The following is a 17,036-nucleotide window of genomic DNA, read 5'->3' as shown; positions in this document are numbered from 1 at the left end:
TCCTGCTGAGTTCAATGTTACACAGCAACTTTTGTTTTACTTTTATGTTACAAACACTAGAAGAGAACAGTACCGTAAGGAGTAGGAATGATCATAAATACAATGCAGAACCAAAAACAGCTTGAGTCTGCCCATCACAAAATTATACAAGCTAAGAGCTGCAAACCCTTTACCTGCACATAGAGCTTTGGCTACAGCCCATAGCCTAATATTAAACACCCACTAAGCTTTACCTAAGTCCTCCAGCTCTGTGAACCTATGGAAGAAATCTCTACCATGTTACTCTGCTTCTTTACAAAGAACATTTTACTATTCCCTGCTTCAACATGGTCCTTGTTTAAGCCCATGAACTGAAACGCATGTTTTCAAACATCTACAAATCACAGGCCAGCTGTTTTCCAGATTTTACAGGGGTCCATAGGGTTTGCTAGGGATTGCTTACATAGTGCTTCTGTGGAGCTCATCAAAACTTCATGACACCAACACATATAAAAGCAAGACAAGAATTCTGTGAATTGTGGCAGAAAAAATTTAAAAGTGAAGTGAAGCACTTCCAAAGGCCCCTGTTTGAAGCTGTAATCGAATGCTTGAGTGGTAGGAGACCTTCCAATTGTCTCCAGATCAAAAGAAAAGTATGTCCTTATGCTTATGCACCGTAGCCTATCAAGCAGGTTGCTCGATTATTGTCAAAGATGGAAATTTGGAATTCTGCCAATATAACAATATGGCCAGGATGGAATGGAATTTAAGATTTTAAATCCTTTAACAGACTGGTCACAGGTAACTTTATTATAAACAGTCATCATACAGTCTACCTGTGTGCTCTGAAAGCCAAGAAAACTAACTACTGCCATTTACCGGCACAAGAGAACTCGCATCCTGAACTTGCAGTTCAGGGCCACAAAAAACCTTCGCTTAGCTTGTAAAGAAGTGATGCTGTTTATGTTGCATTTTAAATATTCCTCTGCTTAACTGAGAGACAACTGTTACGGCAGATCAATTTAACTAACATTTCACAGTTTAATTGTTTTAGGGCAATTGCTGTCGAAATGTTGAAAGAATCTTTTTAAGAGACTTGGTCTCCTAAATCATTAAGGGCTAGGTTTTGGGGAATGTTTCAGTAACTAAAGGTGCAGTTAAGCAGCACTGGGTATATATGAAAACCCTCCTTTTAAATTAGCCTGTAGGCGGGGTTATTGGTGCTAATGCAAAGGAACAGTGGAGAACAACCCAAGGCAGCTAACTTCATAGTCTCCCTTTTATATGTTCCCTTTATATAGCTTTAGCTGATATAAACAATGATAATTGAATTTAAAGAAACATAACTGCACTGATTCACACTTGGGAACATTAAAATCAGAACATAAGCAATGGGAAACTGGGCTGTGTACAAACCAGTAACATAATAAAAGTGTGTTCAAGCTAACAAAAAAGTTCAAAGAAGCTTTTCTCGTAATTTGGCTAATCCTATGCTCTGTTGCTGTTCGGTACTGCTGTCTTTATTCCATGACTGTTTACATTTTAGCTGTGACTGATAACATCTCCTCAGAAGATAACATCACGCTGTTCTAACACAACACACTGGAATGTACACCCCTTAGTTCTAGAGTTCCTTCTACCTTTAGGGTACAAGTAACTTTCACTAAAAAGCTAGGACACTATTTCTGTGTAAGACTTGAGAGAAGCAAAGCACAGAAAGGCTATGGACTTCAGAAAATACGTACATGGGACTAGGTGCAATAGTGTTCTCACTGACCTCCTGAGACAATGCACATGTGCAAAGCTGTGTGCAAGAATATTTGTATCATCGAATTCAAACCTGACTTCCTCTACATCCTAGCATTTGAAGTCAAAACCGAAAAAAAAAAAAGTCTGATTTTCAAACTGGGTAATTCAGCTGAATTTTAAAAAGCATTATAAAAATCATACAAATAGATACAAACTCAAAGAGAAATTCGGCTACAGCTCCCATAGAATATTTACTCTGGTAAGAGCAATTGGTCCTGAACCAGAGGAACAATTTTCTCCACTGCTGCTGATGTGGCTGTTTTTTTCAGTTTTGATACAGAATTGTAAAGTTAGAAGACAACTAAAGATTAACTGGACAGTAACATTTATAAATATCATGTAAACAGAGAGAGAGGTTTGAAAGTGCTGCCTGTGTGCAATGGCAATACTCTATTGATTTCCCTAAAGTCAGGCTTTAATCTTGACAAAATCTTTAGACTGGCAAAACCAGCATGTTACTGGAAGTATATGAAAGACATTAGGCAAAATTAAGACAAGGAATTATTAAGCTGTTTGGGGAAAAAAAAGTCAGTTGCATAACTGACACACATTTTGATCCATATACAAGCAAGACAGTAGAAACATCAGGTACAAAAATGCTGATTTATTTATCAGAATTGGATTAAATTATTAGATTTGTTTTGATTTTCAGATATTTTTAAATTTCTCTGATTATTTCATATTTCCATGTTTGGTCTAATATAGATTTTGAAAGTTCAACTCTATCTAAATTATTTGTTGGCAGCAAACCAGTACAATTTGAGAGGCCATATCATATAAATATATGTCCAGTAGTGTTTTGAAGTCAGAAAGAGCCAGATGGTTTCTATCACTTCCCACTCTGTGGTGCAGCAAAGGGTTAGTATGATTTTTCTTAGCAGCTCTTTTTTACCTTGAAAGCAATTACATACTGCCTGCTTGTGTTCCTATAGATGCTGTAGTTGATATATTTTTATGTCTGGTTCAGCTGATCCTGCACCAAGTAGCAGATCTGATTTGGAAACTGAACTAAAATGTGTTCAGTTGGGTCGTGCTTGCCCTGCGGTCGACATAGCTGCTTAGAGTGGGAAAGAGGCTACCTCCTGCGATAGGCAGTGCAGTGTTTATGAACTAAACACTCTCTGAATTGCATGAAACAAAATTTTACTCTCCAGAATTTCAAACTATTTAAAACTATTTGCTCCTACACCAGAGGCACCTAAGTATACATTCAAGTTCTGGAATATTGCAGCCAGCTTCTTTCTTACGTGTCCACCTTCTGAATTTTAATTATTTTATATAATTCAGTTATTAGCTACATCTGGGAATATTTTCATGATTAAAAATGTATTTTACTTTAAATGGATTATACAGTTTTCAGCACCGAGAATGTCATTGTTATAATCCAATGAACATTTAAAAATGGCTTTTAGTTATGTTTGTCGACAACATATCATTTTAAATTATCTTGAAAGAACAGGAAGGCAGTTCTTAGATTCAGTTTGTCCCCAGAACACGGCTCTGCCATTCCTTCTGTTGAGCCTATTTCAGGGACCAGAAAAGCTGCCACAGGAACAGCTGGAGATGGTACAATATGCAGAATGAAACAGCTAGACCTTGAGGGTGAGGGAATACTTCACGGACAAAAAGAAAAGGTCCTGTCTTAGATGTGGTTTTGCCCCCTTTAACTGAACAGCTCCAGCACCCAGCACCATGTGACATTTAAGCCACCTTTGCAACTGCCTGCAGCCAGCTTATTCAGGTGGAAAGCCCTAACAGCAGGTGAAATGCACCTAGAATTGAAGTTCTTCAGAACACAACTCAGATAATGAATAAACTGATGCCTTGTACACAGAACAATTACGTGAATATGCACTCCTGTTTTCCTTAGAAAAACAAAAGTCTTCTGTATAAATTACTAGTTTTATGTCAACTATGATCAACAATTCTACTCAGCAAAGGCGAAAGGAAACTTAATCATCAATAACGCTGGGGCAAGACACCAAAACACCAGCTCTTCACTAGATGAAAACAAAAAATCACATTGTAACAAGTATCAAAGAACAAATTAATATATTTAAAGACTTTTGCATTACGGAAGAATGTGGAGAGACAGAAGGTTCTGGTCCGTTGTAGAATTTTCCAAGTTTCAGATAATCAAAATAGCTGTAGGCACTGAAGCTCTAAATTTGGGAAGTTTTGCACCACTGAACGGATGTACCTCATTTTGCTGTGAAGAGGTTAATGAGCAGCATTCTACATTTACTTTTGCTATTTTGAAGCTAGATTTTAAAAGTCTGCAAAGCTCAAACAGTGAAATTGGCACAGAAGATTTAAATACTAGAAATAACCTTCCTCTGAGCTGCAGGGAAAGTGCTTTTCAAGTTTAGCTCTAAACTATTAAATCATTAATTTTCTTACTGCTTGGAAACAATCACATTTTGTAAACAGTCATTCCACACTTTTTTTTCCATTTTCAATATCAGCAAATTATTAATGCTGTAATAAGAGAGAACTTTTTCAGACTGCAGATTAAGACTTGGATTTCACATGACACTATTAATTCTAAAAAATAGTATTATTTTTCATTATAACCATATGTTTAGCTCCAAGGCAATTTTTATTGGAAGGAAATGTAGTTTCCTGCAAAACCGAGAAATGACTGCGTGCTGTGTAAAAGGCTAATCAAGAAAATGTTTCTATGAAATGCACAGTGGAGATCAGCAAAGTGAAGGGCTCTAACAAGTTTAATGAGAAATTCACTAGCGTATGCCTGCCCGGGGCAGTATGTTATTCAATCATTACTATGTACTGCTTTCACAATCAGACTGCTAAATTTAAAAGTTCCATGGTTTTACAATCTACTTCAATGAGAAATGTCACACCCTTTTGTAAGATCAAATCAAGAGAATTATTGGAAAGGCAGTGATCCAAAGCACCAGTGTTTCAGAGACACGTGCACAGAAGGGCGATTTAGAGTCAGAATACCTTAGCCCAACTTACTTGGGCTGTAGCCTTCTTACTACACTACCATTTTCAGTGAAGAGTGAAGTATTTGATTTAAAACCTATCTAACGCTAGCAGAGAGTTGGTATAAAACTGAGGTCAAACAGGCTGTACAATAATTAAAAACACTCAGAAATGCTAAGCTTTCTCCAGCGATAATTCATTGCAATATGGTCACTGAAACCCTCACTACAGTAATTAGTAATTACTGAGTGTTGTAAACTGATGAGTTCTGTTTTACATTTACATTTCTTTATTGAAAAATAACTAGAAAAGCCATTATGGCTTTTAATATTTCCCACTGCAGATCAAATGTGCTAAGTTTGTAAGTAAAAACAGTGAGGTGTATCTCCTAAACATCAGCGTGGAAGTTCAAACCTTCTGTTCACGCTGTGGTACCAGCAACGCGTGTTCATAAGGCCAGGTTATACATCTGATGATGCAAGCGAAACTGTGTAGGTACTTCGCACAATGCAGACTTAGGAGTGGAGCTCAGCTTATCCCTTCCTTTTCCGTCATAAAGGTAAACACCCACAAGTCCAAGTACACATGCAAAGAATAGATCTTGTAAGTAAAATAACAGCATTTCTAAAGAGTCATTTTAGTTCCCTGTTACAAGATACAACACTCTTCTGTTTGATTCTCATCCAGCAATTTATTTTTATACTATCTTCATGGAGTTATCAAGGTGGTAGTTTCTTTCAGAAACCTTGACGTGTCAACTGTTGGATACCACCAGGACAATGGCTTATTATAAATCTGTTCTATCTTGCAATGCATGTATTAATCAGTTTGCAGGATTGGTAAACAGCAGAGGAATTTATGGATAACGTAATGTCAAGTAAGGAATCTCTAAAACGGTCAATAAATGAAAATCCACTGAAGTATATAGAATACTTTGATGGACTTCTTTAGCAATCGGTTGACTTTTCTTTTAATACAGTATGCATACTCTTTTTGTGCCCAATGAATCGCTAAAAGGTAATTAAACATCAGCTACTTATGCTTAATCAAACATGTTCTTCACATGGACTAAATCTTATAAGCAAATTCTGCTACTTGAGGGTGCTTGAACAATATGCTGCATCAAGTCCTTAAGGAATATCTATCATTAATCACGTTTCCTCAGACAACTACAATTTTTCCTGCTCGGAAATTACACACAGGACAAAACCAGGAGTTCTGAGTGCTTTAAATATTTGTCCTGATATCCAGATGTCTGGCACCTCACTGAAGCAGCAGCTTCAACTGTTCTTGACAGGTCCATTGTTTATGTGCAGGATCATTTTTACAGTCATACGTAGAGTGCTTCACATAGTCTACGCACTCTCTTGCTAATGGAAGCATAAAATACAAAGGAAAATTCTTTCAATCAATTGAAACTTTCTATCAATTGTGATTTAATAATGGAGAAGGGTAAAAAAAAGAATTAAATCATGTTACGTCTCTTAAATTAATGCCTTTGTTTGCAGTAAAATGTTTACCATTACCTTTTATATTTGACAGCGAATGAGCACACAAATTGCTCTACCTAAAAATGAACTTTGAGTTCATTTAAAATAGATTATAATTATTTAAAAATTATTTAGAATCAAAATACCTTAAGCACAAACAATACTTCACAATATACACACTATTTTCAAAAAAAGAGATAGAAAGGGGTAATGTTTCCTGAATCCAATGACTTACAAAACTATTCAGTGAAAATATTCCTTTACTTTTGGAAAACAAATACTGATAGACTCCTCTGAAAAAACATTCCAAGAGTAAAAGCCGGCCAACGAATCATTTACCGTGCTGGCTCACCAAATGCATGCATGCACCAATAACACCATGAAAGTTTCCCAACATACTGTACGATTGACCATCATGATTTGTATTTTCTTGCTTTGAGGCACAAACACTAACTTATTAAACCCCAGAACAAAAGATGGAGTTACATCAAATACCATCAAACACTGTCCTGTAACAACGATGGGAGCATTTTGCTTGGCCTTCCATCATCTGCAAATGCCAACTGAATTCATAAATTTATGCTCCAAATTTAATTAATTAGAAACACAAGCTAGTGAAATTTAGAGGTTTCATTTTGTTTTGACTTATTCTTCCTCCAGGACTTTTCTGCCTGCCCTTTCCCTGTTTGAGATTCCACATACTTTATCCTAGGACCGTTCTGTTTAGCAACGGGTGTTTGTGCTTAACTGTCAGGGCCAGCCTCCCTACCCCTACGAATCAGCAACAGACGGGTTTTTTTCAGCTTCAGTGCACAGAGAGGCCACCAGAAATGAAGTGCTGTAAATATTGCACAGAATTTAGTATTATAAAGCAGTTAGGATATTTTTTAAATTAACATTAGATATATTACCTGTTAGCCATTTTTTTAAAAGGAAACAATAAGATTGTAAAATAACTAGCTTCTGAACATTTGGTTTTGCTTTTCTTTCCTTAAAAATTTTTCCTTTTCTTTCCTTTTCCCTTCTTCCCAGCATTTAGAAGACTTCTGTAGTCTTCTTACCAGTTTCTTTATTCCTTCTGGTTTCCGTATTACCCTTAAACATTTTCTCACGACATATGTACCTTACAGAACAGAAGAATACCAGGATGAAATTGCTGTCAGCCTTGCTGAAAAATGTAATGGGTGCCAAAATTCACTTTGAGTTAATGTCTTTGATACTGACAAATCGAGGAGCAGTTATCAGACAGGTGGTAGATATTGAGGGGATATGAAATGTGTGGAAAAAGAGCTAGCTGATGAGTGGCTGAACCCGTGCACTTTAAAACCTCTTCCAAAATCTTACCACCTGACATACTGGGGCAGTTCCTAGAACGTGAAAAGATATCTAGCTTGGTGGTTCTGCTCTCTCTTCTCTTCCAAAGACTCACTGGACAGGTTGTTACCGCCTGCTGAATTTGCAGTGATGTGCTGCGCTTACCGGTTTCCTTGCAGAAGCAAGAATTGCAATTGCTCGTTCAAACTCTTGGCTGCCAAATGATTAAGGAAAAAATGCCCCAATTTTGCTAAATCACAAGGCTCTCACTACTTAAGTTATAGATAGGGTATTGTTATTTGAGGATATTATGGGAAAACACAAAGAAACTCTGCCTATTCAGCTATAGCTGCATACCACTAGAAATTAGTTTAATATAATCTGTAAACAGATTGTGTAGCAATAAAAACAAAGATTTGTTAAAATAAATAAAATGTCACAGTACTATTGCATTGTAAAGGCAAAAAAGTTTGACAAATAAAAAGATGATGAAAATGTTAATGTGGAAATATTAATTAAATTTAAAGAAGATACTCACTATCTCAATACCACTTGCCAGGAAGGAATTCTCTCACATGAGAATGCTCTATTTTGTATCAATGATGTGGCTGAACACCAGTATTTCCACAAAAATTTCCAGCCTGAGGTACCGTCCTGTCTTCTAGGCCACAGTCATGGCGTAAGCCCAGACATAGAAGTGTCTACTTCTAAAGTACTGACCAACGGTCATCCTAGACCAGAATGCCAGGAAACTCACCTCATTCCTTATGCAGATTATCTCCAGAAAACAATATCTATTTCATGCACTAAAACTGCTGTGCCAACCTAAAGGGTTGTTTTGTTTCTTTGGGGTTTTTTCTACTGGATTTTATATCAACGGTTTAAAACTTAATGTTTAAAGCTCCAAGTGGTTAAAAAGCTTGCTGCAGTCATCTTCCTCTGAAGAGAAGCAGCCTATCTCAGCCGTGTCCTCTGTGTACACCAGACAGAATTCCAGCTCTGTAAGAAACCTCATTCACTACAGGAATTTTAAGCTACATTGGATACACTGACCATGCAACCATGTAAAATTGTTCAGAATTTCGTGCTGATTTTATAGAAATTACAGTTGGTTTCAATTTTGTGTGCCCATTTTCAGGGGTTTTTTTATTTCTACTTCTGGCTTTAATCTGATTTCTTACCCAGTTACTTTGTGGTGTATTCAAGTCTTCTCTTGAACCTCTTCTGAACTTTTATGTGGATGCTTTAGATAAAGTAACTGAAAAACATTTTTATTTTTAAATGAAGGACATTTAAGACCTTGTCGAAGTTTGGCCTTCAGAACTTATCATCAGCATCTTAGCAATTTAAGTATGTCTTTAAAGTAATTTTCATTATTAGACTGATAAAAGAGTATTTAAATGAAACAATCTACACAGAGGAATTTTCTCTTTCCCATCTTAGCTTGGTGAATTTTTCCTTTTCATGAATAGAAATTGAGAGGATTAGTCCTTTTTACTTCAAAAGGAAGCACATAAGAATGGACTTGCTAAAACAAGACAAGGAATGGTTTACTACTAGACTGAGAAGAGCTTTTCCTTATCAGAATTTCTGACTGTAGATTTTAGTTCTTTACGTGGTGCTACATAAACTAACACTTAGGAACTGGCACAGATGGATCTCACGAGTGCTTGTTTGGCTTTTCCTCTATTTCTGTATGGGTTTTGTAATGAAAAATTTTAGCTTACTATACCTCTCCGGCCTCACTGACGGAACTACCTTAGGGATAAAATCCTGGCTTTACTGAGTTAGCTGAAATCTTACTATTCCCTTTAAGGAGCATAGAATTTTTGCCTTTATGTATAAAATGGCCTACAAACATAACACAACATGGCAGGTTTACTTCTATTACCGTTTTTATGTGGATATAGGGATTTACCTCCTGCAATGAGTCAGATAACAAGAACTATCATGAACTCTGAAGCTCAGCTATCAGGTTCACAGTAGAGGAGCAATGAAGCTAATACATTTTAAATCAGTCCATATCTTAAAGACAGTCAAAAATGGTATACTAGAAAAGACACTCTTTAGCTTTTGTGAGTTTTGCTTAATTCAGATACCATCCTTATCAAGCTAATCTTGAGAGTATATTACTGTGGTGGTGTTGATTTTAATACTTTTCATTACTCAAAAGCAAAGCTCATGTTGCATTTATAGAAAAATGAGATTTTTGGGTTACTTTCCAGCACACCAAATGTTGTTCCTGGCTCCGCTTATTTAAGACATTGCAATGATGCAGAATTTCAAAATGAAAGAGAAAAGAGGTATTTTTAAAAAAAAAACAAACAACAAAACCCAAACTAACTAAAAAGATCACATTCACAGACTTGGCTGCACGTAACAATGACAACTGTGTAACAAACCACATGCACTAAGAGCATAAGGATAACCATATCAGTGCAGATCCAAATTTCATTTATCCCAGCATCCCACTGGCAAGAACTGCCAGTAGCAGATGACTACAGAAAGCACCGAAGACACAGGAAATACCCGCAGTTGGCCAAAATGCTGGTTGAACAGTTTTATTACTCTTGACACCTTCTGATGGATGAGGTTCCTATCTGCAGCAACGCATCCTAGTGTCTGTTTACCATGACGCAATTTCTTTTACAATGACTGAGTACCAGGAACACATACAAGATAGACAGACCAACATGACTATAACATCATATAGCATAATATAACACGGTATCTTAAGACAAAGACTGAAAGGAAATGAAACAAGAGGAGAAAAATCCAACTTACTTTATTTCATGGATTTATTATTTTATTCTTTGGTACATCCTTTAGGAATTTCCTGCTTTGGTGCTTTAATTATGACATAATATAAAAGCTTTTTTTTATATTTATATGTTACAAAATTGTAAGTGGAAGAGACAGTGATTTCCATTATGCACATGTCTCTCTAACCTCAAAGTCTGTGTTGAGTGTCTATATATTAAGTATTAAACAAATAGAAAAGTATTTCAGATGTTCTCACAGTGTTTGTAAGTGTTCAAGGTTCCATTAACTAGTTCATCAAAGAACTTGTGCTTTGAGAATTATGAAGTGTATAATAGGTGTGCAGGAAAAATATGGTCACCTTATAAATCCTGCATGTTCAGAAGCACCTTGTAAATCAGTTAAAGAACTGAAATCTCTGTCTGTATTAAATTGCGTATTACGCAAAAATCATTCTTCCTGGTCTCTGAGAGACCTCTGATATTGGATACTAAATTTAAGCATGTGATACAACTGCAACGCTGACACCGATAAACTAATCAACTTTCAGCATATGACTTCCCAACCTGAATAGTCTCCACCATTTCTGTACATAAAGGAAGAAATTTTAAATTCATGTGTATATGCGACATTTTGTAATTAAGAAAACAAGTGAGTTCCATACAAAATACCATATACTGAAAGATCATAAATCGAATTCTCAGCTAAAATCAGCTGTTCTAACAGTTCTAACTACACAGTTGAGTCTTATTTTTCACAGTTTGCTAAAAATTGTGGTTCCTTTTTCTTTATAATTCATCTATTTAAATAAAATAATATTAAATGAATTGCAGAAATACCATATTTCTGAAAAGAACTGAAGAATTACTGAGACACAGTCTCCAGAAGAATAATAGGGAGCTTACAACATGCTGTCTTATTGCTTAAGGAACTTGTGTCATATGCCTTAAAATAGAGAGAGGAACTCAGGGATGAATCACTTGCACATCAAATACAAAAGTGCAGGTGAGATGCTGCCTCAGGGACCCAGATCACACAAATGCTTTGCTGAAGAGGGAAAAAGATGATGCTCGCTTTCTCCTTTGGGAATACATTAAGACACACCAGAACAGATGAGACACAATCTAGAACTGGGAACAGAAACACAAGAACATTCAGGTTTTAATTCTGAGATAGCCAAGTCCTGAGCAAAGAATCACGAATACACCAGCTCTATTTCCACTGAACTCTCTGTGGGTCGTTTTTCTTTAATATTGCCAATATTACATTTTAAATGTGCCATCGTTATTGGAGAGTTCATGTGAAGTTCCCTCACTAAACTTTAGGGAGAGAGGCACAGGCAGAGTATCTTTAGGAAAGTGCCATTCAAAGACCTAAAACATTCTTTGGATTTCATACCCCCTGCCAGTCAGGGTATCCAATGTTATTTACTGAGAGCTAGCCTTAATTCTGGGGGTACACAATTACTAAAAATTGTGAAAAAGCACATAATCTAGCAAACAGTACTGAACAGGCATAACAATTTATGAATCTCAAATTATATGTCTTCAGTTAAAGTGCATTGCTTTCTATGCAAATGGCATTTTAACAAATAAGATGGAAAAGTATGTAAAGAGCTGAATAAAAAAAGTCTATCAATCACACACGCCGCCCTTGTAAATCATAAGTAGAATATAACTTTGATAGATAACATTTTATTTTGCCATTTAGATTTCCTACACGGGAGGCTCATAAAATATTTTTACATCTCCAGTTTCTATCCTATACCAAATTCTATATGGGTAGTGTAAAGTTCCCACATGAAAGACATTTATTCTCAACTGAGAATAAAGTATGCAAAAACCAAAGTAAAATAATTCCTACAAAGTAGTACGAATGTCACCATCTACTTCAGAAAAGAAACAAGCTAAAAAATAATGTAAAAATTCTAATAATAATATTGCCTTGGACAAAATCTTTTAGCATTTTCTTTTTAAAAGTGGTAGTATTTTTTACTACTGTAACTTCAGCCAACAACAGCTTACTCACGGAAAACTCAATTACTATTAGCAAGAGTTGTTTTAAAAAGTAATTTTGAATCTATCATTTTAAAAAATTCTGTATAAATAGGAAACTCAAACATAGATTAAAAAAAAAAAAAAAAAAAAAAAAAAAAAACAAAAAAAAGACACTCCTTAAGTTAATGGCCAGTATAGGCGGAAGAATAAATGGATATAAGCTGTCACTGAAAAAAATGCAGATTGCAAATTACTACAGAGTCTCTAGCCATTAAAATAAATCAAACTCTGGAACAGCCTTCAGCGGAAACACTGGGGGCAAAGAAATAACAACTGCAATTTAGTATTGGCAAAGTTTATGAAAAGAGAATTATCTGATGCAATTCCCAGGCTAGCAGAGCACTGGACTTGATGACCCAGAGATCCATTCCACTGCTATGTTCTCTGGCTAGATGCAGATGTTCATCTGGTTTTCAGCCTCACTGTGGTTTTTCTAAAGTGAAATTTGAATGAAAGTTAATATAATTTTTGTGAGTTTCAGTTAGAAATTACCCTTTGTGAGAATTGTTGCTGGGCCTGCAGCAGAGCGGAACTTGTCAAAGAATTCTAAGTGCTTTTCTTAAAAGTTGGCTGAGCATTACAGTGAAGTCCAGAAGTGTCAGTGTTCACAGATGAACACCCAGCGGGGCAGACACCATAAAAAGAGGCAGGGAAAAAGGAAGAGAAAAGTAAGCACTACAGGCTAGGACTGATGCATCAGTAATCTTAGAATGTTTTGGGTTGGAAGGGACATTAAAAGGTCCAACACCCCTGCAGTGAGCAGGGACATCTTCAACTAGACCAGGCTGCTCGGGAATATCAAGGAAGAAAGGAAAACAGAACAGTAAAGAAAGCAAAGGATATCAGCATATTAAAAAAACCACAGGGAAGGAGAAATACCATAGATATTTAATGCCTTTCTGAAAAAAGCTAATTAATGAAAAATTATCATCATATGCAGTGGCTGTAAAGAGTCAATACGAACTCGAAAAAGAAAAAAAGAAAACGGTTTGTTCAAAAGGAAGGTCATCTTCAGGTGACAATCTAACACTAGCCTCTCTCTTCCCCTCCTTCACCTGTCTCCCCCGCGCTTGGCGGTCGGAATTTGCCTGGGGTTGGCTGGCTTTGAAAGAGCCCGCTCTGGAGAACGGGTCACGGTACAGACGCTACTGCACTCAGCTCTGTGGGTGACTCAATATGGAAGAAACTGGTGCGAATTCAGAAGTGTAACTCTGACCTATTGCTTAAAACAACAGTAATATTTAAGCTTGAAAACAACCTTGTTGTTTTCCATTCTCCTGCCTTTGCCCGGTTGTTTGGTTTTGTTTATTAACATAAGAATATTTTTTATGTTGCAGGTAACTTATCTTAGTGACTATGGAAAGCTATTCCAGATATACATCAGTGAGATTAAAATAATTCACACAAAACAACTCTAAATGTTTTCTGGTTTTGCATAAGGAAGTTCTCGGAGCAGATTTTAATGATTTTCAAATACACATATCTTTGCAGCTCCGATCAGTCATAAAAGCACACAAAGGTCAGGCAAATACTTTATGTTATTTAAGACATTGTGGTCTGTTTTCTATCACTCACAAGTTCTAAGGTTTGCACTCTTTCAAGGAGACGATACTGCTACACAAGTCTTCAAAATAAAGGCTTTACACAAATTCTGTGAACTTCGATGGCTATGTATATAATTCTTCCAAATGAAACCCTGAGCCTGTACATTCTAAGATACACTGAGTCTTTCAAAATAGTAAAATTATTTATACTAACATGACAACATCAGTAGATACTGAAAAACTACCACCACACAATTTTTAAAGTGCAGACATAATCACATACAGACAATTTTTAAAGCCCAGCCCTTTCTTCACATGAATAAATACATAATTTTTCTGTTTTCTAAGAATGATCACTGCTGATTGTCAATAAACACAGAAGTGTTACAGGTCATTAGTTCAACTAAACCTTCCAAGTTGACTGGAGAACCATCATTTCACAGCCCTTACTGTGTGCCTTTGCAGGTATTCTAGAAATCCGAACAGTGGCAGTTGGAATAGTGGCAATCAAAGGAGTGGAAAGTGAATATTTCCTGGCAATGAACAAGTCAGGAAGACTCTATGGAAAGGTATGGATGCAAATCTCTCCTGTGTGTACAATCATCTTAAAGATACGTATTTTCAGATGTAGCATCTGTATAGTTTGTGTAAAACAGATTCCTAACAAATTAAAACGTATCCTGTACTTACCTTACAGATTAGACTTTTATGTCCATTAAAAAAATTTAGTGACTAGAATGTATATACTTTTAAAAAATGCGGTATACTAAGGGGAAATAGACAAAGCTAAAATATTCAACACTCAGATTTCAGAAGTCCCATTTATTTATTAAAAATAATAATCACATGTGGAGTTTCTAATGTATATTCTCTCATCTACCCTAATCCAAGTATTTTAAAACCACTTGTACTTATTTTGCTCTATCTTACTATTTATTCTCAACAGAAAGTATGTAACGAAGACTGCAACTTCATAGAACTGATCGAAGAAAACCATTATAATACATATGCTTCTGCAAAATGGACACACAAAGGAAAGGAGATGTTTGTTACATTAAATCACAAGGGGGTCCCCATGAAAGGTAAAAAAACAAAGAAAGAACACAGAGCATCCCACTTTCTTCCTCTGGCAATATCCTAATCACAATCGATCTATAAAGAACTAGTTCCAGCAGGAAGATTATTTTTAAGAAGACTATTTGACAAAATATGAAGAGAGGCTGGAATACTACTGAGAAACTGAACAAGCTGGACTTGCGCGTTTATGTTTATTTTTAAGAGACTACATGAGAAGATTTGAAAATATACACAAAACCAGATTTACTAACTAAAAGTTGTAAAAAATTCTAAAGAGTTGTACAATCATTATCTTAGTCATTGTAACTGGGTAGTTTCTTAAATTAATTTACCCCGAAGAATGAGTCATTACTTGATTATCTGATAATATTTTATTTAAAAAAACTATCTGCTTCTTAAATATGGCTGCTATAATAATATTAAGCAGATGATAATGTTGTGTAAAATATGTCAGACTTTAAGGCTGCTGGAATGAGTTGTCAGATTATCAAGTCAATAGTAAATGTGGAGGCTGAGCAGTATTTTAAATACTTCCCCCAAGAAACCGATATCCTATACATAAAATATATGATAAAAAAATATATAATCTTGTAAATGTTTATTGTTGTATTCAGATAAAAGAGTTAGTTTGGAAAAAATAAGTTTACTCTACTACAAAATGTTCCTATCTATTAATGAAACAAATACCTAATGCTGCTCTAAAAGATGTTTCAAATAGTGTATGTAAAATACGAATAGGAATAAATAATGTACTTCATCTCACTTTTCACAAATCAACATTTTATATAACGATGAAGCAAAAATTCAGACATATTAAGGTTTTTTATGTAACATATCCTATCTTTTGTATAATTCCTGTTAGGGCATACAGCTTTCATTATTGTTTTTCCATTCTTATACATGCTTTTTCTGTTGTTACAGCATTAAACTTTATTTTAAGTTGTATTTGAACTTTATTGTTCTAAGTTATTTAAATGTTATTTATAAAAAAAATTACTTATTAAGCTGCATCTGTTTCATATGCTTTTAATTCTAAAGGAATAACAAAATGGTCTGGCTGAGACACATGAATTTTTTTCTGTGTCCAGACACAAAGACTAGTACACAACGCTCTTGCCAACATACATTGGATGGCAGACAAAAATGACAGCCTGCAGCAAATCGCACAACGGACATCTCACAAGAAAAAATGCAAAAATGTAAAAAATCTGTGCCGTGTACTCTCGCTAACTGCGTGACTAGCATGCTCAGAGTTACAGCAGGTAAAAGAAGGTTACTGCTCCGGAAGGGACTGACGCTAATCCCCAGATGGCAGAACCTATCCTCATCCTCAGAGGTACACAAACAGGCAAGAGCCTGTATGACTAGTTTAAAACTCCAGATTAAACCGTTGTGACCTGGTGAAAAGACATCTTAATTTTCTAGGTATTGAAGAGTTCGACTAAGCCCTGTGTGGTCAATGCATGATATAATTTCATTCTGTTCAGTATGCCTGCAAGTTTTCTTGGTATTGTGATAATTGCACTTTGATAACCACCAAAAAATTAGCTAAAAGAGCTCCTAGATCACTGGGATGGAGTCAAGTCCATTACTAATAGTCTTAAATGCTCTGCTTTTCATTACAAGTGTCAAGAGATAACCAATTTTTCCTACGAGACACTTATTTTATAACAGCACTCACAGAAAACAGCAATAATTATCTTTAACAAATACTTCTTTTAAAAAAAAATCAACTTGTTTAACAAATACAATAACCAGCAAATCACTATGATTTTTGACTTGCTAATATCAAACATCAAAGTGTAGATATAAACCGGTCTATGCAAAAAAAAAAATAAAATTGTCAATACAGCTACATCAGTAAACCTTTACTGTGCTTTTGCTAGTTTACCTCCTGTTCACCACACGCAGGAGGGTGTCCTATCAAAGACACCCCTGTGCTGATAACTGACTGCACTGCACTTCTTCCTGATTGTAACAACACCGCAACAAAGTTCACATTCATGATCAACATTAACATACTCACACAAGTTTCTAGATCCAAACGAGGTTAGCTG

The 17,036-nt window shown here is 35.7% G+C and overlaps 1 protein-coding gene across 2 annotated transcripts in view; it reads left to right on the top strand.

The window, feature by feature from the left end:
• FGF7 (fibroblast growth factor 7) overlaps window positions 1–15,607 on the top strand; it is a 28,294-nt gene extending 12,687 nt beyond the window's left edge. Inside the window, exons 3-4 of one of the 2 annotated variants that reach the window (XM_010137955.1) lie at window positions 14,368–14,471; window positions 14,849–15,607. In XM_010137955.1, coding sequence (XP_010136257.1) covers window positions 14,368–14,471; window positions 14,849–15,043 — 299 coding nt within the window. In that variant the 3' untranslated portion in view covers window positions 15,044–15,607. The remainder of the gene's footprint in view (window positions 1–14,367; window positions 14,472–14,848) is intronic. The other variant, XM_010137954.1, reaches the window with a different exon arrangement.
• Window positions 15,608–17,036: the final 1,429 nt, after the last annotated feature.

The sequence above is a fragment of the Buceros rhinoceros genome, unplaced genomic scaffold (assembly GCF_000710305.1).
Source record: "Buceros rhinoceros silvestris isolate BGI_N320 unplaced genomic scaffold, ASM71030v1 scaffold5886, whole genome shotgun sequence".
Classification (NCBI taxonomy): Eukaryota; Metazoa; Chordata; class Aves; order Bucerotiformes; family Bucerotidae; genus Buceros; species Buceros rhinoceros.
This window is presented reverse-complemented; position numbering and strand designations above follow the sequence as displayed.